The 27726-nt window shown below is 43.8% G+C and overlaps 1 protein-coding gene across 1 annotated transcript; it reads left to right on the forward strand.

The window, feature by feature from the left end:
- The first annotated feature begins 269 nt into the window (after positions 1-269).
- cd82.S (CD82 molecule S homeolog) lies at positions 270-27726 on the forward strand. The gene is given in 9 exon segments (NM_001092348.1): positions 270-460; positions 19256-19340; positions 23588-23660; positions 24054-24178; positions 24302-24376; positions 24596-24703; positions 25863-26021; positions 26115-26198; positions 26475-27726. Coding segments are annotated over 8 exon segments (768 nt in total). The 5' UTR covers positions 270-460; positions 19256-19274; the 3' UTR covers positions 26553-27726.

Here is a 27726-nt window from a genome sequence, read left to right on the forward strand (position 1 = left end):
AAAGGGAAAAATCAAGGACAAACGAAATTCGTTTAGGATTAATAAGCAAAAGGCGAACGATCGCGCCTACAATTTTGACGCGCAGGTCTAAGGTTGGCCGCTAGGTGGCGCAGTGTTCTGTTTAGTGGAGCGTTGCCAAGAGAAGGCTGCGCAAGGCAGGTTGTCATTCTCTATCTCCGCCGCTGGTCGGCAGCAGAGCGCCCTACCTTTGTCAGTCTCCCCGCCCACCTGACTAGGGGGATTGAAACGCGACTGCACAGAAAGTTTCGCTCAGAGGAGCTGCAGGGAGTGCGGGAGGCGCTTGTACCGGACACTGTGGTCTTGGAATCGGGATCTGCTTACGTAAGACAGCCCGGAGCCGGGATCTACTCCATTCACTGTCTTCTGGGATCAGGATCCTCCTACAAACAGCAGCCTGGGATCTGGACTTACCTGGGTTACTCACAACCTCCTACTACAGGTAATACGGGAGGGGCGGTCTCAATAGTTACAGGGGCAGCTGTGTGGCCCCTTCTATTGCACTTTCTGTAATAGGTTGGGGCCCCTGAATTAACTGCTGCTTTGCTGACTTCATCTGATTTATAGGGGCTACATCTGTAGCTTCCCCCTTTATTCTCCTGACAGTGATTCTTTTTGGTGAACTTCCAGGAATGCTCTCCCTGGTGCCCAGTCCATATACCCAGCTGGCACACATGGCCATGGATTACACTTTATTCAGACTGCCCACGGGGCAGCTGAAACTGTCCTGCCCCTTTAAAAAAAAAAAAAACCCCAGGTGATTTCCGGGAATGGAATTGCCAAGTTTCTGGAACTGGAATTGGACTTTCCATGGATAGGAGGGAATTCTTTTTGGGGGGGAGGGGGAATCAATATTAGAATGGGGGGGATAATCTGATTTAAGGGGTTGTTCACCTTTAAATTAACTTTTAGTATGAGGTATTGTACATAGTGATATTCTGAGACAATTTAAAAGCTGGAAAGAGTCAGAAAAAAAGACAAGATCATTTTAAAAAACTATATAAAAAAAAAATAATGAAGACCAATTGAAAAGTTGAGTAGAATGAGCCATTTTATAACATGCTAAACGTTACGAGAGAGATACTGTCAAGGGAAAATGTTTTTTTCAAAATGCAGCGGTTAATAGTGCTGCTCCAGCAGAAATCTGCACTGAAATCTGTTTTTCAAAAGAGCAAACAGATTTTTTTTATATTTAATTTTGAAATCTGACATGGGGCTAGACATATTGTTAGTCTTCCAGCTGCCCACAGTCATGTGACTTGTGCTCTGATAATGTAGAAGATTTATGTTGCAGGTGGGGAGCTTACTACTTTTATTTAAAGTGACCACCTGTGCATCAACGTTTTGGGGGGGATTAACCCTCCCTTCGTCTAGAGAGATCTGCACCACCAGGGCAGGAAGCTTCGTGGAAAGTGTGAGAGGTGCGGTTCATCTACACACGGAACCTCTACAGTTGTGATAAGTCACTCTTTACTGCTGTACTGCAAATTGGAGTGATATCACCCTCTCCCTTTCACCCCAGCAGCCTACCAACAGAACAATTGGAAGGTAACCAGATAGCAGCTGCCTGGTAGATCTAAGAACAGCACTCAAAAGTAAAATCCAGGTCCCACTGAGACCCATTCAGTTACATTGAGTAGGAGAAACAACAGCCTGTCAGAAAACAGTTACATCCTAAAGTGCTGGCTCTTTCTGAAAGCACATGACCAGGCAAAATGACCTGAGATGCACCTACACACCAATATTACAACTAAAAAAATACTTTTGCTGGTTCAGGAATGAAATCTAAATTCTATCCAACGCCTAAAAAAAACCATCTGATACAGTGAATGGAAACTGAAACAATCCGCAAACCTTTGGAAAGTTTCTAATTATTAACCAATCGGCTACAGTCTTAATTGCCTTTATTACCTGCGAAAGGGGGCGGGGCTGTGAGACACGCATGAACACTGCCTGAATCAGCATTGCTGTGTTTGCTTATGTGCCTTGAATACTGGAACGGCAATTAAAGGGTAACTATAACCCTCTAATTTGGGCCGTAAGAAGGGTTAACTTGTTCAGTATGAGAAAGAACTCACGATAGGACAGTGTATCAGTGGTTAACCCCAGGAGCTGACAATCTAGCTGGGTGTAAGCGGCACCCTGTTGTTGCTGGGCTCGTCCCCTCGGTGACAGTTTGACTTAGGGAGCAATAGTTTCCAGCTGTTTTTTTATGAAATCGGCCTGTGCCAACCGCAGACGTGTAACTGAGTTCACATGCGGGTATGGGAGCCAAGATGGGCTGCTACATGTTGTGCAACAGGGGGGCACAGTCGGCAATTAGGAGGAAATAGGGCATATGTGACCCCCCCCCTGCTCTCTTGGGGACACCCTGCACAGGGTCTATCAGTCACCATGCTGAGTTATAACAGGGGCAACTGGATAAAGTGCAGGCCAGTAAATAGGCCCCATAGGGAAAGAGATGTGCAGTACAAAGTGGCGACTCCTCCTGCAGCCACATAAGCACAGGGGGATGGAGTGGAAAAAAATAAAACAGAACCATGGCGAGGAGCGTTACACGAAAAAAAAAGGCTAAACAGTGAAAAGTGCACAATCTGCACTGCAGGGACTTCCTGATTGGCTATGAAATCTCTGCCAGTTACCAGCAGCAGATATTAACCACTGATAACCCCAATTAATGGCAACCCCCAGTTTCAGTTAGTCGCCTTCCTGGATCCTATGGTGCTCCATAGAGTGTTAAGAGCTGTTAAGAGCTGTTTCTCCTATCTCTGGCCACTGTTTGCACACACACACACTACCTGCCCCGGGGCAGACTGATATCAGTCCGACTTCCTAATCCCCTGCTGCACAGAATCATTGCAACAATGTAGCTATTTCCATTCATGTGTATACGACTCTCCAGGGTTCTGTATGTCGTTGCCCCAAGGCCTTTCCTGGTGACCTTGCGTCCGGGGGCAGAAGTCACCTTGTGTTTACCTGGGCGGCGGAATCTCATTTTCCCCTCCTCCTCCTTCTGGGATCTGAGATTGAGTTGAGAGTCTTGTTTCACCTGGCTGCGATCCAGACTCACCTCCCTGTACTGGTTCTCCAGTTCTTTGCTGTCTTATCCCAGGGGGAGGTTGGATATATCCAGTCTATGTGAGACCCAGCATTCTTAGAGAGAAGCAGGTGTAAGATTCCTATACAGGTCATGGAACTCCTCGGTAACTTCTAATATCCTCATATTTTAGAACTGGGGGTACTTTATTATAATACACAAATTTCAGTGAGTCATGTGACAGAAATGACATCAGAACTCACCGTTTATAACTGATGACCTCAGAACTCACCGTTTATAATATAAATTACAAGATATTTATGGCTTTTGTGTATTATATAGTGAATAAAGTACCCCCTTTTGTAAAATATAAGGATATTATAAGTTACCGAGGAGTTTCATGACCATATAAAAACACGAGGCCGAAGGCCGAGTGTTTTTATACAGGTCAGGAAACTCCGAGGTAACTTCTAATATCCTCATATTTTGCAACTGGGGGTACTTTATTTATTATAATACACAAGTTTCGGTGAGTTATGTGACAGAAATGACATCAGAACTCACCGTTTATAAGGAAATAATTTACAGGATATTCATGGCTTTTGTGTATTATATAGTGAATAAAGTACCCCCTCTTGTAAAATATAAGGATATTATTAGTTACCGAGGAGTTTCATGACCATATAAAAACACGAGGCCGAAGGCCGAGTGTTTTTATACAGGTCATGGAACTCCGAGGTAACTTCTAATATCCTCATATTTTACAACTGGGGGTACTTTATTTATTATAATACACAAATTTTAGTAAGTCATGTGACAGAAATGACATCACTACTCTCCGTTTATAACTGATGACATCACTACTCACCGTTTATAAGGATATAATTTACAGGATATTCATGGCTTTTGTGTATTATAAGGAGATATTTCACCTATGTGATTATGAAGATTTTTCTGTTACATTCCTAACAGTGGAACAGTCTCGGCATCACACAGAGCAACTCTAACGAGTGGTACCTGCTAATTACATGTCGTTAGGTGAGACATATGGCCCAAGAGCCTGGTTAGCCTGTTTGTACTTGTTACTAACGAGTGGCCTGTATAGTCTTCCCTTGTTCACAGTGTACTTTGGCATGAGAATCAGTAGCTGTTATCTGGATTTGTTTATGTCTGGCAACAAATGCGTTGTGTAACATCCTGTCCCCAAACAATCCAAATCAAGGCATTTTAATTCAGAATTTGACTCAGATTGTCCTGTTAAAGGTACAATAATAACCAAACATACGCATAGGGCCTTCACAATAGTGGCTTCTAATATCCTTATCATTTACAGTAGGGGGTACATTATCCCTTATAATACATGAGTGATACTCAGAGTTCCCTATAAAACTCAGCCTGCAGCCTTGTGCCTTTATATGGTCACAGAACCCCTCAGTGACTTCTAATATCCTTATCATTTACAGTAGGGGGCACATGATCCCTTATAATACATGAGTGATACTCAGAGTTCTCTGTATAACTGAGCCTGCAGCCTTGTGCCTTTATATGGTCACAGAACAACCCCTCAGTGACTTCTAATATCCTTATCATTTAGAGTAGGGGGTACATTATCCCTTATAATACATGAGTGATACTCAGAGTTCTCTGTATAACTGAGCCTATATCCTTGTGCCTTTATATGGTCACATATATAAGGTCCTGTGTGTGTCATTTTATGGTACTGCCCAACTCTACGGTGTTTCCTTAGCATTGTGTAAGAAGAGAAGTCGAAGGGTAAGAGCAATGTTGTAGCCGGGGTTTGTCTGTTTGTACCATGTGACATGTACAGATGGAATTATGGGAATATGGGTCGGGCTATACCAGGTAGTTTGTAGGTAATTATGGAATCAGGAACCCCTTACAATAAATGTTGACTGCCAATCTTATCTGCACGCAGTACAATGGCTGGTTATAAGAACAATTCTAGCCTTGAAGATAAGGGCCATATATATCAGTTAGTGTGCACTTTTACACCATTGGGTCATACACTGTAATTCAGTGTCAGTATCCACATGCCTGGCTGTTTGCATTCCCAATTCCCTTTCTTGGAACAGTTGAGGTTCAGTGGAGGTGTATGTACCGGGCCCAACTATGGTTATGGGGTAAACGTAATATTTAGGGCACAATATAAATGAATACATAGGTGCTAGATGTTTGTCTGGGTTTTATAGTCCTGGTGTGCATTTATTCATAAGTTTCTGTTGGTCTTTTTTTATCCGTCGCAATGTACTGTTTCCTTCAAACCCACCCCAGGCTTGGGACTGTCCTCTCTGCTCCATGCGTGTAATTTAGCGTCTCCTCTTTGGTCTGTGGGATGGATTTTGGCCGATTCCCTGATCCTGTTTTCCACCCCGGAGCTGTGAGAATGTGCAGAGCTGTTCTATGTCGCACCTCCAGCCAGGAATGAAGGGAAAGACGGGATCGTTTCCTACAGGGCTTTGTTGTAACGTTGCAGCTGTTGGGAATTCCTGGGCCTCAAATGTCACCGAATGGTCAGGGTTTATGACTGCTCCTTCCTGAACCCAGGTACATAAATAAAGAGGGCTGTAGCAGCTGTGCTCAGGTTGGAGTATACTGGAAGGAAAGTCATAACTGTATGAATGGATGAATGGAGATGGTTTTCAGCCTCACAGGGGCCCTCAGGGAGGGGTAGCTAGGGCCTGGGACAAAAGAGGCTTTGCTTGCCCCATTATTTTAAAGTATAAGTAGGATCTTCAGATGTCGTTGAACTATAACACAGTGGTTCTATGAGCCGTTGTACAACAACAGCTGAAGAGCTGCAGTTTGGACAACTGCTGAATTCCACCATGCTCCAGGGATGGAGCATGGATATTGGTTGGAACCAGAATTTGGCATGCAGCGAAAATCCATACACTGGCGGATATGGTGCAACTACCATGAGGAGTCGAAGAGGAGCTTATGAGGATTGGCCTATCCATGACCAATTGAAGACAGAGAATGTCCAACTCTGATAAAATTACAAGTGACCCAATCAGCAGATGATTATCCAATGAAAAGGCTAAGAAAACACTTGTCTTCTTCCTGCTGAGCCATTTGGTGGCAAACACTTGGGGCCAATAATTATCTTTTTGTGAAGCTGGAGGATAAAACCTCTGTCTTATCAGAAGGGGGATGGGACAGAAACCTGGAAACTTCAAGGAAGAACTTTGCCTTGAGCAAGGAGAAGAAAAAAACCCCAGTTGTTCGTATAATCTCTCCAGACAGAAACATCTAAACAGACCAGAACTCCCAGAGTTGTAGCTTTTTGAGTCTAAATTTATCCACATAATGATCTTGGGGGTTTCCGGCCCCAACGTGGAACTATAATTATCTCTTGTTGTTGAGAAGGCATCTAATGAGGTTCATTGTGTAGGGTGACACCCTTGCTGTGGGGTGAGGGAATGTTGTGACGCTTCTTTTGGCAAGTTGTATAATTGATCCTTCCAAGAACAGGAATCCGGTTAGATTGATACTAAATGTTTGGCTGTCAAGATGCTGAAGATGAACATAACCATGACTGTAAAGGGTCAGCAGTCAGCTGTCTCAGGGCTAAGGTTTGGTGTCACTTTTCTTGGATCTCTGGTGGTGATCTCCATCTAGGACCATGAGCTGTTGAAGCATATAGGATTCCAGTGTCCAGACATGGTGACTGCCAACTGGTCTGCATTTTCAGTTTATTGGGAGCAGGGTCTTTCTTGGGGGAGTCGCGTTGAGGAGAGGGGGTCTGTGCAGGGTTTAGTTCTCCATTAACCTATACCAAGATATGCTTGCTTTTTGGTGTTTTATGTACCATCTTTTGCCATCACTGGCTCACAATACCCCAAGTCCTACCCTGAGTCCTACTGCCCTCGGATACCTTCCCTCACACATGCTCTCCACCCACCTGGCATCATGCTAATTGAAATATTATTCCTGCTTCTATTAAATGGCAATTATGAATCAAGTCATTAGACTTTTGGCTCCAGATCTGAAAGACAAGCTCCGTTCATCCACATTGTTTGGTGACGCTGGAAGAATGGCCCTTTGTAACCTCTCACTGTATATCCTGCGGCCAAAATTCCCTGTTTTCATTGCCAAAAATTAATAAATATTACAAGATGATTTTTTTTTAAGGCCCAGTTGAAAGTTGTGTCCTTGGTGTCACTCAAGGCAACACAAAGTCATTTTTTCTTGTTTAATTCTCTTTGTAAGATCAACCCATTAGCATTTTTATTGTACATTCTTTAAGACAATGCTGTCCAGCCTTGCTCACGTAAAGTTCTGATTATCTGCTCAACCCACATGTTTTAGGGTCAAAAGCACATAAAGTAATAATGTTCTATAGAAGAAAGGCCCATGATGAAGCACTGGGAAGTCCTATGCAGCCCCAGGTTACCCAGTGGGATGTCTCAATTGTAGATACTGCCTATGAAAGAGCCTGAACTGTAGAAACCACCAAGTTTGTGTCTATGTTAAGGCCAATATGAAGCCCCAGAACTAAGCATCATCCTTACACGTACACCGTCGCACCTCTAAGCAGTAGTGTAGTACAAGCGATAGTGTGCTTCTCTTCCCCCCCCACCCCCATTGTAGGGAAGGCTGGGAGACACCATGGGAATGGGAAGGATTGGGGGGGAGCAGAGATGAGAGAGAATAAAGGGGCTTATCCCGAACAATGGCTGTCAGGGGAGACCAGCGGAGAGGGATTCTGTCAAAGCATCATGTTTGTACAGTGGGACCCCCACCCCTTGCTCAACCCCTGCAGCTTATTTAACCCCTTCTCAGCACAGACTGTTACAAAAGTATTGGGCGGGGGGGGTTGAGTCTCAATGTCGGTCAGTCTAAAAGTGCAGTTTAATGAGTATGTACCATGGGACTGGGGCTGCCAGCAAGGGAAGGAGAGATGTTATTAAGCCCCCTGTTCTCTGTAAGGTGGTCAAGTACTTGGGAATCCCCCCCCCCCAGATAACTTTACAGCCACTTCTTGGCATTATATTCCCTTTATATAGTCAATTTATATCCATTAACTTGTAACCTTGTTATGAGCTAAGGAGGCCTAGCCTGAAGGTCCGTTAGGGGGAGTTTTGGGGTGAGTGTTTATTTGTGCTCTGGGTACCCCTGGAACTATAGCAGGGTGACTGTTACCCCAATGTTTCTATATATCTGTAACCTTGTTATGAGCTAAGGAGGCCTAGCCTGAAGGTCCGTTAGGGGGAGTTTTGGGGTGAGTGTTTATTTGTGCTCTGGGTACCCCTGGAACTATAGCAGGGTGACTGTTACCCCAATGTTTCTATATATCTGTAACCTTTGTATGAGTTACGGGGGCCCAGCCTGAAGGTCATTTGAGGGAGATTTGGAGGTAGTTTATGGCTGTGTTGGATAATTGCCAGTAAACCGAGACTGGAGTGCGGTTGTTGCCACATGTGTCAGTATCAAAAAGCAGAAGAGAGTGCCAGTAGTTTATGTGTGATGATGAGTGACGCATTTGGTGCGAATTGGGCAGTTCATCATAATCCTGTTTATCTGGTTGTTGGGAGAACGGAGGCAAAAAGCGCAGCATATGACACATCTTTTAGTTATTTTCAGTATTTATTGATGTTCTGTTATTTTTCTTCCAAATTTTACCCAGCAAGAGAAGAAGAGCCCATGAATGCTGAAACTATCCGCAATTGCTGTGAAGAACATGTATAACATTCTAAAGCTGCCACCAACAGACAGCTACTTTTAGCCATTTTATGTGTTTTCCCCACTGCTAATATAAACACCATCTCTCCCTGCTATACCTGCTATCCCACAGTCACACTCCCTTCCCAGAGACTATTATCCACTGTTACTATAGGCACCATCTCTCCCTACTATACCTGCTATCCCACAGTCACACTCCCTTCCCAGAGACTATTATCCCACTGTTACTATAGGCACCATCTCTCCCTACTATACCTGCTATCCCACAGTCACACTCCCTTCCCAGAGACTATTATCCTACTGTTACTATAGTCACCATCTCTCCCTACTATACCTGCTATCCCACAGTCACACTCCCTTCCCAGAGACTATTATCCTACTGTTACTATAGACACCATCTCTCCCTACTATACCTGCTATCCCACAGTCACACTCCCTTCCCAGAGACTATTATCCCACTGTTACTATAGACACCATCTCTCCCTACTATACCTGCTATCCCACAGTCACACTCCCTTCCCAGAGACTATTATCCACTGTTACTATAGGCACCATCTCTCCCTACTATACCTGCTATCCCACAGTCACACTCCCTTCCCAGAGACTATTATCCACTGTTACTATAGGCACCATCTCTCCATACTATACCTGCTATCCAAAAGCCACACTCCCTTCCCAGAGACTATTATCCTAGGGTTTGTAGGTAAAAATATATTAGGTTATTTAACAGTAGAAGTGCCAGATAAAAATAGACTAATGTGTTTCTTTCTACTACCAGCATTTAGTGATAGCATGTGAAACGCGTAAGGTATTCTGATAAGAATCATACAGGTTCCATATAGGTGATGATTTCATGGTTTTGACAAATCTAGAAATACATCAAGTCACTTGAGGGTCATACTGAAAGGAAAGTAGCAGCATTTAACCCAATGAGAGTGCATTGTCTGCAGTAGTATGAATGATTACTATAGTTGGAAGAAGGGTTGTAAAAATAGTATGAATGATTACTATAGTTGGAAGAAGGATTGTAAAAATAATCCCAAGGAGTGTCACAAACCTAAACTCACATGAGAACCCAATAAACTGCTCAGTGCCGCCTCTCTCATTGGATCCGACTTTGTCTAAAACTGTCTTCTGCCCTTAGGGAGATGTAGAGAGAGAGAGGAGGGTTGTGATGAAATTGTCTCAAGGCTTTTGGGTTTTTGGAATTGGTCTGCAACTTATTGGGCAGTATATGGGTTTATTAATGTGTATGAATATTTAATGTCAACTCCCTTGTATTTCTTGGGAGTCTCCATAATTTAATCTTCTGGCCTACCACTGTCAGTAATTTGCTCCCATAGCTCCATTAAAATGCATAGCATTGTCCCCCTAAAGCCTTCTGATATCATCCAAAGCAATAGAGCATGGCAGGGGCTGGGCCGAGGTGGCATTCAGGGTGGGGCAGGTACAGCTAAGATGTCCCTGCATCACCTCGGATCCAGGTTGGCATCTCTGTATCAGGAGTAGATAAATTGACTAATTGAGTAGTTAATTGATCTGCCCAGTAATGCCCATGATCCAAACCATTATCAGCCTATGCTTCTTTTATTGTCCCAACCGTGCCCCTGATTTGCCCAATCTTCCACACCTTTATGCCAACACCCACCTCCATATGTTGTCTACTCACTTCCTTCATGTCAGTTGCAGGTGACGCCAAGTCTTCCAGCCTCTCTGGTGTGAAACTCATTTTCCTGTATCATTCACGAGAGCTTTGCACCATCACCCTGACTTGCGAATAACGGAAGTGACTGTTTCTGCATTTTTAAAGGAAACCAGTTAACGACACAGAAAGGGTGAACTGAATATTTTCTAGAATTGCAACCCACACATCCTACAATTACTGCCCACAATGTTATGTGTTGTAAATTAGGTTACTGTGAGCATCTTTTCCTTTTTATTTTTTTTTTTTAAAGTGGTGGTTTTAAAAATGGAAGTTGGGGGCAGCTGGGAAACTGACAATATGTTTAGCCCCATGTCAGATTTCAAAATTGAATATAAAAAAAATCTGTTTGCTCTTTTGAGAAATGGATTTCAGTGCAGAATTCTGCTGGAGTAGCACTATTAACTGATGTGTTTTGAAAAAAACATGTTTTCCCATGACAGTATCCCTTTAAGCTCATATGACTGCCTTACTTACCCATGGATCGTTGCCTGAATGGCCCCAATCATATTTAGGACATTTGCAGACCCCTGGGGACTGGACCACATCCACAGGCAAATCTGGTTCTCACCTGAATGGATATTCAACCCAGCCTTTATAGGTAACTGGCCAAGCCATGACTAAATATCAGTCCGTGTGTCCGTCATTTTGGCTCAATATAGAGGCCAATAAGCTGCAGCTCATACACTTCCAGTTTAAAGTTTGTATGATATAGAGAGGGATATTCTGAGGCAATTTGTTTTCATTTTTTATTATTTGTGGTTTTTGAGTTATTTAGCTTTTTATTCAGCAGCTCTCCAGTTTGCAGTTTCAGCCATTTGGTTGCTAGGGTCCACATTACCCTAGCAACCATACATTGATTAGAACAAGAGACTGGAATATGAATAGGAGAGGACTGAATAGAAAGATGAGTAATAAAAAGCAATAACGGTATAAAAACTATAAAAAAAGAAATAATGAAGGCCAATTGAACAATTGCTTAGAAATGGCAGTTCAATAACATACCAGAAGTTTACTGTAAGGTGACTCATGTCTCATCACTAGTAATCAGTGTATTTTACTGTTATCGTGAAGAGTGTATTTATATCTCCGTTGAGTTGTGTTGTGTAAACAGCAGATCAAAGATATTTACTTTCAGAGGATAGAGGAGCAAAACAAAGCTCAATAACAATAGCAGTTGTGATTGTTTGTCCAGCAGCCACTCACCCTAGTTACTGGGAACAATACCTGTTATGCCAGTGTGAATTATTCATTATTATCTTGTTAAAGGATAAACTACAGTCTAAAAATGAATATGACTAGAAATGTATTTTGTAGTTTGTATTTTATATAATGAACAGCCAAGAGGTGCAGCACCCTATAACAGTAACAATCCAGGCCTTTAAAGTTTTCCCCAGCAGCTCCCCATCTTGTTAGGGGTGTCAGTGGCACTGCACATGCTCAGTGGGTTCTGGGCTGCTGGTGGGAGGATGAGCTTAGGGAGCATGGGAAATCATCAAGCAGAAAGTGAGGTTCACTTGCCATAGAAGCTGATGCTACAGGCTGATTATTATATTCTGAGGCAGACTTCTGAGCTGCCATGTAATTGTGACTCAGAATTAATTACTAATCAACCTCGTATTGTGACAATTATATTCTATGTGTACTGTATATTGTGAGTCCCTAAGCTCAGTAAGTGACAGCTGCACAGAGCATGTGCAGTGAATCAGCAGAAAAGAAGATGGGGAGCTACAGGGGCATCTTCAGGGGAACAAAACTTTACTGCTAAAGGGCTGTAGGGGTCTTGGTTTGGTACACAACCCCCAAATTAGAACTTAGCATTTCTATCTTAAAACATTACTAAGTTCTACTCCTTTGATTGACATTCATTTTATGTAAACAGACTGTCAGCGTATGCAGAACACCGTGTGAAAGTGCAGTGTCACTATATATGGGCAGTGTTTGTTCTGACTGCTGACACACCAACTAAGTTCAGATCATTAGTCAGAACACAGTCCAGGTTTGCCATGTTCAATACTAGACTTTTTTTTAAATGACAGTATTGGATCCTTGTCTTTATATCAAGCTCATATTCACATGGCCGCATAGAGTTGGTGTATGTATAAAATTGCCCATTTTGCACAATATCCGAAAAACCCTGTGTGTCACCAGCTTCAGTCATCACCCCCCTCCCCAGCAGTGGCACGTGGATCTGCTGCAGAACATTTTCCTTTCCTGTTCTCATCCGTCCAGTGCTACTTGGGGAGGATTCCTCTGTTGCACATGTGTGTTAAAGGGCAACAAAGCTGTAACAACGTTGTGTTATTGTTAATTCATTGTATGGAACCTTGTGGAAACCTGGGGGAGGCACAAATAGGTACTTTTTGTTCTAGACTTTCAGTAGTGAGTTCCCTCGGAGTGTCAAATGAGTCATTATTCCTTTTAGAGTTGCCCGTAATCTGCATCTGCTATTTATTTCCTTTTTCTGCAGGCGGAAGTGCATTTCTATTGCTATTTATTTGTTTTTTACAAGTCATCATTAGAAATAGAAGTAGTTATGGTTAACTACAAAATTCACAGGTGTTTTTTTTTTTGTGTGTTCTATTTGAGATATTTTGAATAGAATAAACTAACCGTTAAAGGGGACATTTGTCTTGAATTTGACTGTTACTCCTGATGCACCTGATCCTAACCTGCTCCATTCCAGCCATCTGTAGGATCTGCATTGTAGGGTCATTACGAATGGGACAAATGTTGCACAAGGGACCCTTGGGAACCATGTACCTGGATTGGTTTTTCCACCCAATGTTTGGATAAAGCAGATTGTATCACGGGGTTTCAGACTGGCTTGAGCATCTCTAATTGTTGCTTTGACCGTTTAGATGGTCGTGTCATGAAGACCCTTTGCCGCCCTGCTGTTAACGTTGGAGACCCTTTGCCGCCTGGATGCTACAGTTGGAGACCCTTTGCCGCCTGGGTGCTAACGTTGGTGACCCTTTGCCGCCTGGGTGCTAACATTAGAGACCCTTTGCCGCCTGGGTGTTAACATTAGAGACCCTTTTCCGCCTGGGTGCTAACGTTGGAGACCCTTTGCCGCCTGGGTGCTAACGTTGGAGACTCTTTGCCAACTGGGTGTCAACTTTGGAGACTCTTTGCCGTCTGGGTGTCGACTTTGGAGACCCTTTGCCGCCTGGATGCTACCGTTGGAGACCCTTTGCCGCCTGGGTGCTAACGTTGGAGACCCTTTGCCGCCTGGGTGCTAACGTTGGAGACCCTTTGCCGCCTGGGTGCTAATGTTGGAGACCCTTTGCCGCCTGGGTGCTAACGTTGGAGACCCTTTGCCGCCTGGGTGCTAACGTTGGAGACCCTTTTGCCGCCTGGGTGCTAACGTTGGGTGCTAGGGATGGAAATCCTTGGCTGCCTAAGTACTAGGGTTGGAGAACTTAAGGAAAACACAACTTTGACTGTTCATCATTCTATGAGATGAAGAAGGAAGAGTGGTGAGACTGGTTAGCAGACCCAATGATAAAGGCCTCCTGGTTGACTTCCACCTCTCCAGACACTGCATTTCAGGGACTTTTTACATCTTGATTTTATTTCCAGTTACCATACAGACATACAACAACATCCTCTCTTCGTTCTCTAGATAGTCTTAGACAAAGGCCAGAATGTCAACAGTGCTTCTATTAAGCACTTCTAGAAAGTCCCTTCTGGGATTTGCCAGAAGACCCACTTCAGCATTGGAATAGTCGTGAAACTGGGGTGTCCGTTTATAGTCAGAACAGTCCTTACCAGGGCATGGGCATTAGTATCTGTTAGTTTTTTTATCATCAGCTTAGTAGTCTATATCTTATGCTTGTAGATTTTAAGCTCTTGTGGACAGGGCACTCAGACCTTATTTAATTCTGCAATCTGTATTTCTTTAATCAATGTTATAACTTGCCGAGTAACTTGCAGGCACTATATAAATAAACAAGGGATAGTTACATAGTTAAATTGGGTTGAAAAAAGACAAAGTCCATCAAGTTCAACCCCTCCAAATGAAAACCCAGCATCCATACACACACCCCCTCTCTACTTTTAATTAAATTCTATATACCCATATCTATACTAACTATAGAGCTTAGTATCACAATAGCCTTTGATATTATGTCTGTCCAAGAAATCATCCAAGCCACTCTTAAAGGCATTAACTGAATCAGCATCACAACATCACCCGGCAGTGCATTCCACAACCTCACTGTCCTGACTGTGAAGAACCCCCTACGTTGCTTCAAATGAAAGTTCTTTTCTTCTAGTCTAAAGGGTGGCCTCTGGTACGGTGATCCACTTTATGGGTAAAAAGGTCCCCTGCTATTTGTCTATAATGTCCTCTAATGTACTTGTAAAGTGTAATCATGTCCCTTCGCAAGTGCCTTTTTTCCAGAGAAAACAACCCCAACCTTGACAGTCTACCCTCATAATTTAAGTCTTCCGTCCCTCTAACCAATTTAGTTGCACTTAGTCTCTGCACTCTCTCCAGCTCATTTATATCCCTCTTAAGGACTGGAGTCCAAAACTGCACTGCATACTCCAGATGAGGCCTCACCAGGGACCTATAAAGAGGCATAAGAGGTTAATGCCCTTTTTATACAAGACAGAACTTTATTTGCTTTAGTAGCCACAGAATGACACTGCCCAGAATTAGACAACTTGTTATCTACAAAAACCTCTAGCTCCTCATTAAGGAAACTCCCAACACACTGCCATTTAGTGTATAACTTGCATTTATATTATTTTTGCCAAAGTGCATAACCTGCATTTATCAACATTGAACCTCATTTTCCAGTTTGCTGCCCAGTTTTCCAGTTTAGACAAATCACTCTGTGGCAGCATCCTGCATGGAACCTATAGTTCTGCACAATTTAGTATCATGTGCAAAAATAGAAACAGTACTTTCAATGCCCACCTCCAGGTCATTAATAAACAAGTTGAAAAGCAAGGGACCTAGTACAGAGCTGTGCGATACTCCACTAACAACACTGGTCCAATTAGAAAATGTTCCATTTACCACCACTCTTTGTAGTCTATCTTTTAGCCAGTTCTCTATCCAGGTACAAATACTATGTTCCAGGCCAACATTCCTTAATTTAACCAGTAACCTTTTGTGTGGCACTGTATCAAATGCTTTAGCAAAGTCTAAGTAAATCACATCCATGATGATGGGTCAAACATGACTGCCACTTGTTTTTTCGCTGAAGATTAACTTGATGTAAAGCTCCAAGTAACTGCTTTGCCTGCAGCTGAGATTACTGATCATTTCCCATCACCTTGTGTTTGGGTTCCTACCCCCCCCCCTCAATTACCTCCCTCGTGTGAATCTTGTTTCTATACATTGGATGGCAGGGCTTCACTGTGTCATTGGGAGAGTTGGTCCCATGTCGCCTGGGAACCAGCTCCTGCTCTGCTTCATTTACATGGGCACAATAGCAGCACAGACACAAAGGGTCAGATGCGGACACAGCTCTTCTCCGCCGCTCCAGCTGCCAGACTCGGCTCTTCTGCTTCTTTTGTTGTTGGGGCCCCGTCGGCTGCCACATTTAAGCCTTTGCTAAGGGATATCCCAACTGTTCCACATACAGAGGGAGTATTGTTCTGCCTCCTTTACACACCCAACTCCTAGTGTGGCTGGGCTTGTGTTTCGCACATTATACCCAGCGACAAGTTAGGGGGAACAATGAGCCCATCCTGCTTCTATCAATACTTAAGTGTCCCCTTTATGCACATAGAAAGCAGCTTGTGGCCCCGGGAGGCTGACCTTGCAAACGAAGGATGACAGTGGCCCCGGCCTTGGGGTTAAAGCAGTGCTGCCTGGTGTCACAGAGACTCTTTAGCGAGATGGAATGGATTTTAAACTTGCTTGTTTGGCAAAACAGCACCACCCCAATTAACTTTACCCCCCCCCCATGTGTATATTCTCATGGGACGCACTAGGTGTGGGAATTTTATCAGTACATTTTAGGATGTGGAGTAGGGAGTAGTACAAGTATAGGATCCATTATCCGGAAACCTGTTATCCATAAAGCTCCAAATCATGGGCTAGCCTTCTCCCACAGACTCCATTTTAATCAGATAATCCAATTTTTTTAAAACTGATTTCTTTCTTTGTATAAAACAATACATTCCAAAGTAAGATATAGTTAATCCTTATTGGAGACAGAACAGTCCTTTTGGGTTTATTTAATGTTTAAATGCTTTTTAATAGACAACGCATGGAGATCCATATTACAGAAAGACACCTTCTCCGGAAAAACCCAGGTCCTGAGCATGATTCTGTATAACAGGTCCTATACCTGTAGCAGCTGGCTAAGGATTGTAGTCCAATGGCAGCTACAGAAATAGGGTTCTTATGTTGTTGCTAACAGGCTGATGCTGTTATATTAGGCTTGTCACTGGAAGGATTTGTGTCCTACCCGATCCCCAGGGCACCATGTGATTGGCCCCGGGCCCTGAGAAAATCAGGAGGATTGTCATGAGAAACTTGTATGAACATCCTGCTACATCGGGGCATGTGACTTCTGCTAGTCATTTGTTCTATTCCCAGAAACCCCCACTAGACAGCAGGTCTGGGAATTCCTATCCAGATTATACATGAAGCATGCTGTGTACTTGCTTCTTGGCGCAAGAGCTGACTCTCTGGTAGGATGCTTGGCAGCTGCTTGAGTTTATCCTACAATTGTTTAACATTAACAGCTCTGTGTTTCTAAACTTTCTGTTCCTCATATATTTCCACATGGACTCCCTCTTTTCCCCTGCCAACCCTGCTGGCAAGCAGTGCACAGTCTTGCCAACTCATCCACTAAAAACCACCCATATAAGATTCCCCTGCACTGTGTATGAGAAATAAACAACTAAGTACTTGTTGCTTATAAATCAGTGCAGTCTGCAGCATGCACTGGTCTGGTACTTATAACTTATCAACCAATCAGCAGGTTACATTTACTAATCATATGGGTGCTGTTCATTGACCGGAACAAACATTGTCCATTCTGTCTTTTATGTCACCCTGTAAATGTTTAGTTAACGTTAATATTTCCCTTACAGCAGGGAAATTATGCAAAAGAAGAAAAAACTTTTTTTCCAGCTGTTATTTTCATTCTTACTATGAATAGTACATAATGTGTATTTTTTGGGGCTAAAGGGCAGAGACGCACGCTGCTATTTATAAATTGCTTCTTCTTCGGGCTACTGCCTTCCCGCCGGCTAGAATGTACGTAAACCGCTGCCCGGATGGTACTCAGAACACCTCGCAAGGAAACTTTGGGCGACTTCGGAAAGCCGAAGCAATCAGAGTGTCATCCCGCCAGCGATTTACATTCTAGCCGACGGCAGTTCGGGGAGATTAGTCGCCGAAGCAGAAGCAATTTGTTGCTGGGCGAATAATCTCCCGAAATAGCAGCGCGCGTCTCTGCCCAAAATTTACTTATTCCCAGCATACTAAAGATACACACACTTATTGTTGTGTTGATGGATTGCTGGGGAGGGGCAGGGGTGATATTACTCCGATTTCTAGTGCAGCAGCTATGGACACACAGGCTTATTTTTGCAGGCTGAGAAAAGCAGATATGTTCTGGCCCCTGCTCCATTGATTTGAATTCAATCTGCCTGTGTGCGGTCACACGCTGACCTCCGCTTCAGTTCCGCTATGTGTGACCACTGACAACACCCTGTGTGTCCATAGCCCCAGAGCACAAGTCACATAACTGGTGGCACCTGGGAAACTTGCAATATGTCTAGCCACATGTCAGATTTCAAAATTAAATTTAAAAAATCAGTTTGCTCCTTTGGAAAACTATTGGAGCAGCACTAGTAACTGATGTGTTTCCCTTTAAACATGCTGCTGTGTAGTAGCGCTTTGTGTGTGATGTATAGGCTGTGCTTTTAGTAATGACATGTGTGCTGTGCTAAAAGTCATCCAGTATTTTCAAAAACAGTGCACCCCTAAAAATAAAACAATGCTGCTTCAGTCATGCCAGATTAGTGTCTGTTATATGGGTGTAATAGAAAATCTGCTTTGAGCCTCCGGCACCCCGGGCAGTGTTGCCGTCCCAGCTTGCCTTCACGTTGGAGCTGACACTGCAGGTTCTGCTAAATACACCAAGAATTGGGGAGCGGCTCCTGCAATAACAGCTAACAGGAACCGTTTGCTTTTCTGCGCTCTGTAAGTGAGACGTTTTTGAGGTACAACTCCCAGCGTATGCAAGATGCTGGGAGTTGTAGGTTAACAAAACCTATTCCCTGTAGTTCTGGTCCCTTGGCCTCCAGCCATCTTAAGTCTTCTGAGACTTTACATCTTCTATTATAATGTTATACAGGATACCGGGCCTACTGTTCCCCTGCACAGGAAGTAAACACAGTCACATGACTACCAGCAAGGGAAGCAGGAAGAGCCACTGTTCCGCCATTTTAAAGTATATCCAAACTCTGTTGTTATTGAATCCACATCACACATTGTTTTCTTGCAGGAATAAAATATTTTTGCTTTATTTGGTGCCACACTTGTGAGGTGGGAACGCCGAACCAGATCCTGTATCTCAGGATTAGGGAGCCAGAAATATTTAATTTTAATTTTTGTGTGACTGTTTTTACAGTCACAAAGTTTGGGGCACAGGCAAACTAGGAAATCGGGGGGGGGGGGGTTGGCACATCCAGGTCGTGTAAAAATGACCCATAAAGATGTTTAAAATTACTGTTGGTTTAGGTTATTTCTCATCATGAGACACTGCTCTTATACACAGGCCACATGATAACTGGCTGCCTTGTTCCTTTCTTCTCAGGACCTGACACACTGACAAAATGGCGACCAGCGGCTGCATGAAAGTCACCAAGTACTTCCTGTTCCTGTTCAACCTCCTCTTCTTTGTAAGTAGGGTGCACACCAGGGTGGGGTTCTACTTAGGACGCGCAAGTATAATTTATTTATATTTATTCATAAAAAATGTCAGTAGCCATGTTGTTGTGGCCATAGCAACCAGTTACATGTTTTTTTTTCATTGAAGCTCGAGGTGAGCTTCAGTCACCCTAAGTGTTTTGTCACACAAGTGTACACACAGTGCTAGGGGTGCAATTGGACTTAGTTTTAAAAAAGGCTAAGTCCCCAAACTCCAGGTTATCTGGCCAAAAGCTGTCAGGGATAAGCAGGAATCTGCTGAACCACCTTCGCCCGAAGGCTAGGGTAGAACCCTTTATCCCCGACTTCCCCTGCACATAAGACACAGACGGGGCAATGGTCTTCAAGTTCCCTTCCCCGCGAGGCTAGGGGAACCCTTTTATCCTTTTCCCTGCAGCCCAAAAGCATGATGAGATCCGGAGCCAATAGACCTCCAAAGAGGTCCCAACACAGTGTGCACCAATTCAGGGCCGGGTTCAGGGGGAGAAGGCGCCTAATGGCCACACATCTCCCCACTAGATCATTGCTTCCACTGAGGTATTGCACCAGATCCAAGTGCAAACAAGTGTGTCTGTGTACAGCCCCGTCTTAAAAAAATTCTTAGCCTCTAGTAAAAAAGGCAGTTTCTTACTAAGCTCCATTAAAAAAAAAAAAACACTGCCCCATCCTACTGACCAAAACAGAAAGGTATGTCACATGATCCCCGGCACTAAACTGATGCATACATATGACTGTCAGTATTTTTTCAGCATTGCAGGTCTTTACACAGAGGTTCCAGGCATAACTTTTTATTAAGGAAGTATCCCTTTAAATAGAACACAGCCAGCCTGCAGACACCCATTTGTGTGCTGTAACAGTGTTTGGATAAACATCAGAGCTTGGCGTTATTATTGCCCTTTAGGGGAGATATTGCCTTTAGTCTCCTGGTATAACATGTACACTCCACCCTCTGCTTTCCTAAGTGTGCCCCAACCTGAAATTGACTGCACTGGGCCCTTGCGAATGGCTGAGAATTTTAGATCTGGAACAAACATAGTGGGTTTTTTTTTGTAGGTTAGAATTAGTGCTCCAGCACACACCCTGAGCTATCTGTGCTTTTTCCCCTCTCCTATTCTGATTAAAGACTGTGCCAAAATAAGTAAGAGATAAGGCTCTGTGATCTATGGTTTCCTGTTGGCAAACATTGTCTGTGCTGTGCAAGCTTCAGATAACGGACTCCTGCTGGTCTTTTTGTTTTAACTCCTTGGGTGCCACTGAAGATGGTGACACCCCCCCCCCTTTAACAGAATTTAACGTGCACCTGACAATGACAGATCCATAAAAAAGGAAAAATATTTTCTTAGAGACAGTGTGTGTATTTGTATTTGGAACGTTTCATTGGATGAACATTAACCCATGAATGTGTGAGACAGTGGAACCACTATATCCTGCTTGGCATAAACACTGATAGATAAAGATGGGCATCTCATTGTGCACTGCCTGCCAGCTGTTGTGCCTTATATAAAGCATGGCACTAGTATTAGTAGTCAGACTACTCAATCTGTAAGCAGTAACCAAGCCTGTTCAGACACACTCCACTTTCATCCCTTTATTTGAATATTGAAAATGCTTCCCACTGTAGTGCACCCAAGTTACTGTGTACTGTTAGGGTTCTGCTCCCCTCAGTAATCCACCTATATTGATATTGACCTGTTCCTCTCCATAGTGCACCCCAGGAGTCTCTGTACTCATAGGGACCTGCTCCCCTTTGTAGCACAGCCCTGGTGCCTCTGTATTTACAGCGACCTCTTTCCCTGTGTAGAGCACCCCAAGTATTTGAACTTAGTGACCTTCTCCCCACTAAAGTGCACCCAAATATTCCCATATACTTTGCTCTGTTGTATACTCCAGTAATCTCACTGTAATGAAGTGCACTAAAAGTATCCTGATCCTCTCAGTAGCACATCCCAGGAGTCTGGACTGATAGTGCTTCCCTCTATTGCAGTTATCTTTGTGCTGACAGTGACCTACCTCCCTCGATATCACATCCAATTTATTGACTGTAACATGCTCATACAGTATAGTGCACCCCATATATCTGTGCACTGACCCAGGTCCCCAAACCAGGTATTGGTACTGACTGTGGGCTCCAGAAGGCTGGAGGCCATGAGTACAAGGGGCAGACAGGGAGATGGAGCAGGTGGTGGCAGATAGAAAGCAGCTGCCGACCCTGACTGTATCAGAATGGAGACAGCTGGATTCAGCCTGGGAATGCAGGGAATGTGCTTTCCCTCTTTTTTATGGGAATGAATTTTTCCACCCCAATGTTAACCATTTCTGTCCTGTAGGAACAGGCAATGCATGATGGGATCCCAGATCTGGAGTGACCATAGGGGTAGTATCCCAGGGAATTACAGAGCAGGCTGCCATGATAGGAAGACAGGGGGTTAAAGGGATTCATGGTATTTTGGCAGTGGACAAAGCCATCCCTGAAAGCAACTTGTCTACCAGAGTTCAGATTCTTCCCCCACTACTCAGCAATTTTTTTTCAAGAGAAAGAAGGGGGGGTATGCAGTGCATGCTGGGAAATGCGGCATAGTTGTGTCCAAAGTACATATTGCCTGCACCAAACCCAGCCTTCTGAGCTACAGAGGGGATTCTAGTAATGAGACCCATCCCTGCTGCTTTCTCTGAGATATGAGACGCCTGCCCCCCTGTGCCATTGAGTACCAAGCACAGACTCTCCCGTAGCTCCCACCAACAGTGCGGCGCAGCTAGTTCTGTAGCACACATACATATATCATTATTCTGGGCCTACCCCCACCCTGCACCTCTCCTGCCCCACTCCCCTTCTTCCCTGTACTTGACACCTTCTCTACCCGGTGGGACCAGTTGATCCAGTTTGTTGGCATGCACTATTGTTTATAGATATACAGTGTAAACCCTTTCACTGCTGTGTACTTCCTTATTAAAGGTCACTTACAGCTTAGTTTGTACTCTGAGGTTTTTAAGAAGGCCCAGAATAATGTGATGTTATCTTTGAGACTAGCTGGCATATGCTTGTTTATTACTTCCCTTAACTCTCCTGCTGTGCTATAATCTCCATACATGAGTACAGACAGGGCCAGATTTACAAAGCGGCACCCCTAGGCCCACTGCCGTTCTTCGTCCCTGTCCCCTCGCTTTTATTTGTGCAAATTTTCATCATCGGGACTGGATAAATGGGGATTGGCGCATGGGAAATTAAAAAAAAAAGAATGATTGTATCTCCTGCTCATCCCAATGTTTTTGAACTAATGTGGGTGTGGTTGGGCAGCATGCCGCCCCTAAAATTGGTGGCCTTTCCGCAAATCCGGGCCTGAGTACAGATTGTGTAGGCAGCCAAAGAGGGCCATGATTGCGTAACAGGAATAGCCCCCTAAGTTTGCTCATAGCCTGTACAGAGAGATCCCATAAAACTATGGCAGCATAGGTATTCCCCTGTACTAAGCACAATTCAGCAGGAACAGCCCCCTGCGTTTGCTCATAACCTGTACAGAGAGATGCCATAAAACTATGGCAGCATAGGTATTCCCCTGTACTAAGTATAATTCAGCAGGAACAGCCCCCTAAGTTTTCTCATAGTCTGTACAGAGAGATACCATAAAACAATGGCAACAAAGGTATTCCTCTGTACTAAACACAATTCAGCAGGAACAGCCCCCTAAGTTTGCTCATAGTCTGTACAGAGAGATCCCATAAAACTATGGAGGCATGGATATTCTTCTATACTCTGCACAATTTAGCAGGAATAACGACATTGCTCATAGATTCTAGATCAGGGGTGACCAAAAGGTAGATCAGGATCTACCAGTAGACCTTTAGCTGATGATCATTAGATCTCAAGACACTGTCAACAAACAACTTGTCTAAATCACCCTCCTGTTTCATTCGTTTCATTCAGATATTTATTAAATTAAGGTTACATAAGAAATAGTTATATGTTAAATATAGCAATATCCATTTTCTCAGAAATCAATATTTAAATAATATTTTCCATGGAACGGAATGCTAACTATGCTTTTATGGATGTAGATCATATTGGCACAACATCACTAAATGTAGACCTCGCATTAGTAAAGTATGGCCACTCCAGCTCTAGATGGGAGAGACCATAAATCAGTGCCAACACAATGCAGTTCTAACTGTGCTCACTAGAGGGCAGTGATGGACTCTGATATTCTTTCTTTGTCCCTCCCAGATTCTTGGTGCAGTGATCCTTGGATTTGGAATATGGATCCTCGTGGACAAAACCAGCTTTATATCGGTCCTGCGTAAGTACCCGAGTGTACCCAGCATCATCTGGGAGGTGGAAGGTGGTCAATAGTCAATATTTTACATTCCCCTGGAGTCTGTTAGCCTGCCGTTTTTATATGTTACAACACCCAGTTCCCTGCAACAACTTGAAGATCCCTCCTGTTGAATTCCCCCAGTTCTTATTGGGCACTTCGGAGCAAGGAAAGCTGCCCAGTGAAAAAGAGACCTGGCCATAACTAATGCCAAACTGGATCCACCAACTGAATAATGAATACTCCAATGGTTTAAAAACATCCAGACTAGGCTGCTGAAGGCCATATTGCACTTTTGGATATAAAATAATAACAATTGAATAGTCCTTTTCTGCGTGTGCCTTATGCCCTGTCCTTTGTTCTCCCCCCTGTCCGCAGAGACCTCTTCTTGGTACCTGAGAACAGGCTCCTACATTCTCATCGCCGTTGGGGGTTGCACAATGGTGATGGGATTCCTGGGCTGCTTGGGAGCAGTGAATGAGATCCGCTGCCTATTGGGCCTGGTAGGTAACAAGCACAGTAACCCATAGTAACCAATCAGCTTTCTCCTTTCATTAGCCTAGTGCAAACACTAACTGCTGATTGGTTGCTCTGGCTTTACTGAACATCTGTTGGTTTTATTGCAGTATTTCACCTTCCTTCTGATTATCCTGATCGCTCAAGTTGCAGCCGGAATTCTGATTTACCTACAGCGAGATACGGTAAGGAGATTTGTGATTGGTCGACTGGTGCTGTCCTTCTGCCTCTAAATTTATTTCTTGACCATTCTAGCAGCCCATCATTATCACGCTAGAGCCTCCCTGCTTCTGTGGCCCACTTTCTCTATTCCCCTTCTCCAGTCTGGCAGAGGGATCTGCTGTGTACCAGTGTCATGAAATTGAAACCCCCCAATCTCACCCCTACTTATGTCCCTCAAACAGCTAAAGACCGAGATGTCCTCCATCATCCATGATCTGATTGTCACATATGACTATGAAGATGGAAAGAACACAAGTTGTGAGACCACCTGGGATTATATCCAGAGAAGTGTAAGTTCAAGATCTAGGGCATGGACCACTAGTGTGTGAAATGACGTGTATGGGGGGTTCTCAAGGGTTTTAAAGGTGTTCAGCAGGGGATAGGGCTGGTATCATCTGCTTGTGGTAACAACAACATCTGTTTTGTTGGTGATGTGGGGTATGTCCGTGATACTGGAGATCTTTTGGATGTGTTAGTAGCTTTTTATATTTATTTGGTGTGGCAGTGGGTTTTGGGAGTGTGCTAGTGACATTGTGTTGGGTATACTGTTGGTATGGGGTACCTGTTGGGGTAAGTCATTAGCACTGAATAATTATAGGATGTCCTGGTGGTACTTGGAGTGTTCCACTGACACTGGGTATCTGTTGGGTATTTGTGTGACCCTGGGTGCCTGTTGGGTGAGCTGGTGATACTGGGTATCTATTGGTTGTGCCATTTATACTTTGTTTCTATTGGGTTAGAGAGACTGCATATCTGTTGGGTGAGCTGGTGATACTAGGTACCTATTGGGTGAGGGAGACTGCGTATCTGTTGGGTGTGCTGGTGGTAAGGGATATCTGTTGGGTGTTGGTGTATGTTGGGTGAACTGTTGACACTAGGCATATATTGGGCTTGTCATTTACACTAGATGTAATGTATTCAGTGAGTTGGGGGGCAGGGAGAGGCGGTGGTACTAGTTGTTACGGACACTAGTATCTGTAGGGTGGGTTTGGAACACTGGGTGTCTATTGGATGAGCTAGTGATAGGAGGTATCTATTGGGTGTGTCATTGACCCTTGGGATTTGCTTGGTGAGTCAGGGCTGCTGGGAATCTATTAGTTGTGCCAAAGACACTGGGTTTTTGCTGGGTATGTCAGGGACACTGGATATCAGGCGTGATAGTTGCATTGGTTATATATTGGGTATGCAGGCACAACTGGGTTTATTTTTATGGGGTGTCCCTAAGCATCTGGGGGTTGCACTTGTGTCTATGGGTAGAGCTGGTGGCACTGGATATATGAGGGTAGTGATTGTGTTACTGGCTATTCGGGGGGATTATTGGTGGCACTTTTGGCTTTAATATGGGCAATACTGGTAACTCTTTGTATCTGTAGACTGGGCCAAGCACAGGACTGGTCAATACCCCCTTTCCACTCCATTCAGTTGTCTCTGTGTTGCTTTTCTTACCAGCTCCAATGCTGCGGTTGGACCAGCTATCAGAATTGGACTGAGAACGCACTGATTAAAAACTCCACCAATGAGTATCCTTGCTCTTGTATGACAAACCAGACTTCTTCCAATGGCTTCTGTGAGTACAAAGGTTCCTTGGAGTCGGCCGTGTACAAAGTGGTGAGTAATGCCAGGAAGCGTTATAGTCAATGTGCTGGTAGCGCCCCCTGGTGCTGTGTATTTACTCTATGCTCTACCCGTGCTGTGTTGCAGGGCTGCATGCAGGGAGTAGAGAGCTGGCTGCAGGATAACCTTGGCATCATTCTGGGAGTCTGCGTGGGAGTTGCAGTCATCGAGGTAGGTCAAATGGCACCCTCAGGAATTGGCATCTTAAATTTAGAGTATCAAAATGCCTAATTATAGTTCCCGGAATAAGATCTCCACTTTTTTTTTTTTGTAGTTAGACATATGAACATGCCTGGGGTTATGGTAATCTTATACCACACATCCTCCATTTCTTTTCTTAGTATTATATATCTTCTATTAATCTCATCTATGCTGAGTGACTGCCCTCTGGCTACCTCTTTTTTCCCCCCGATCTTACGTATGTTTTATACTTTTTAACCCCTACAGCTCCTGGGTCTCATCCTTTCCATGTGCCTGTGCCGCAACATTCAAAGCGAAGACTACACCAAAGTCCCCAAATACTGAGAACAAGTTGCACCCCTGCAACCCCAACTTGCATTCTGATGAAAGGGGGAGAGGAAGGGTATCGTCAACTCCCTGAGACCCTTCCACAGTCTCCCCAAAAATGCCACCATGCATATAAAAGCCCAGCCACAAAGACTAAGTTAATGAACACATTTTGTTTTTTAACCCCCTTTAATAGGTATGCTGGATCCTTTGCATCAAGTGTCTTAAAGCCCCAACACCCCACAACTAGGGAAATGGTAGAATAAAGGCAAAGTAGAAAGTAGTATTTCTGTTTTGGGACGCAAGGGGGAACATTGTATAAATATATATATAAATATGTGATATAGGGGGGAAGGACCAGACTCTTACTGAATAGAAACTTTTATTTCTGTAAAAAAAAAAAGCTTAAAAAATTAGTTTTGTCTGTAAATAATTTGTTTGCCCTTAGTAACGCTAATTTGCTGCTTGTGTGGACGGGGCTATTAGTATGTGGACAAACTTTTGTACAGGCAGAGACGGGATCACATGGAATTGCCGTGTACTAATCTGAGATTGGTTTAAAGGCAAAGTAATGAAACGCTTTTGTGATATTATATAACATTCACGGATTTAGGGTTTATTTTTTTATAGCTGGATAGAGTTTAATCATTCAAGTTGACGTTCTTTGTTCTCATTGGTTGTAATATTTACTAGTCATCTGCCCTATGTTGGAGGTGTGATTTGTTGGCACAGTGGAGGCTTTTCTGACCAGTAGGGGCAGAACAGCCTTCAACAACATGGAATCTAAAGTCCTTCTAAATAAGACAATGGATCCTTATGGGATAAAACACACGAGAGACAGAAGTCTCTGAAATCCTTTGAATGCATCTACTTTGTCACACTCCCATGGTGCCTGGAAGATTCATCCTTTATGGAGCTCGAGGAGTTAAGTGGACACAGGGCACATGGCGTCCTCTAAACTTGGAAACCAACATTAGTAAGTGATGGAGATCTGGGGGTCTCCTGGATTTAAATGCCAGTGGCAAATCTTCCAGGGTGGCATTTGCCCTTTACATGCAGGTGCCAGACTAAAGCTGTGTCCCCTCTGGCTTATTTCTAAGTAATTCCAAAGTGTGGGACCCCCAATTACATAAGAAAAAGCAATGTTTTATTTAACGTGTGTAATCTCACAATTAAAGGGTTCAGCTGTGTG

Source organism: Xenopus laevis, chromosome 4S, assembly GCF_017654675.1.
Source record: "Xenopus laevis strain J_2021 chromosome 4S, Xenopus_laevis_v10.1, whole genome shotgun sequence".
NCBI lineage: Eukaryota > Metazoa > Chordata > Amphibia > Anura > Pipidae > Xenopus > Xenopus laevis.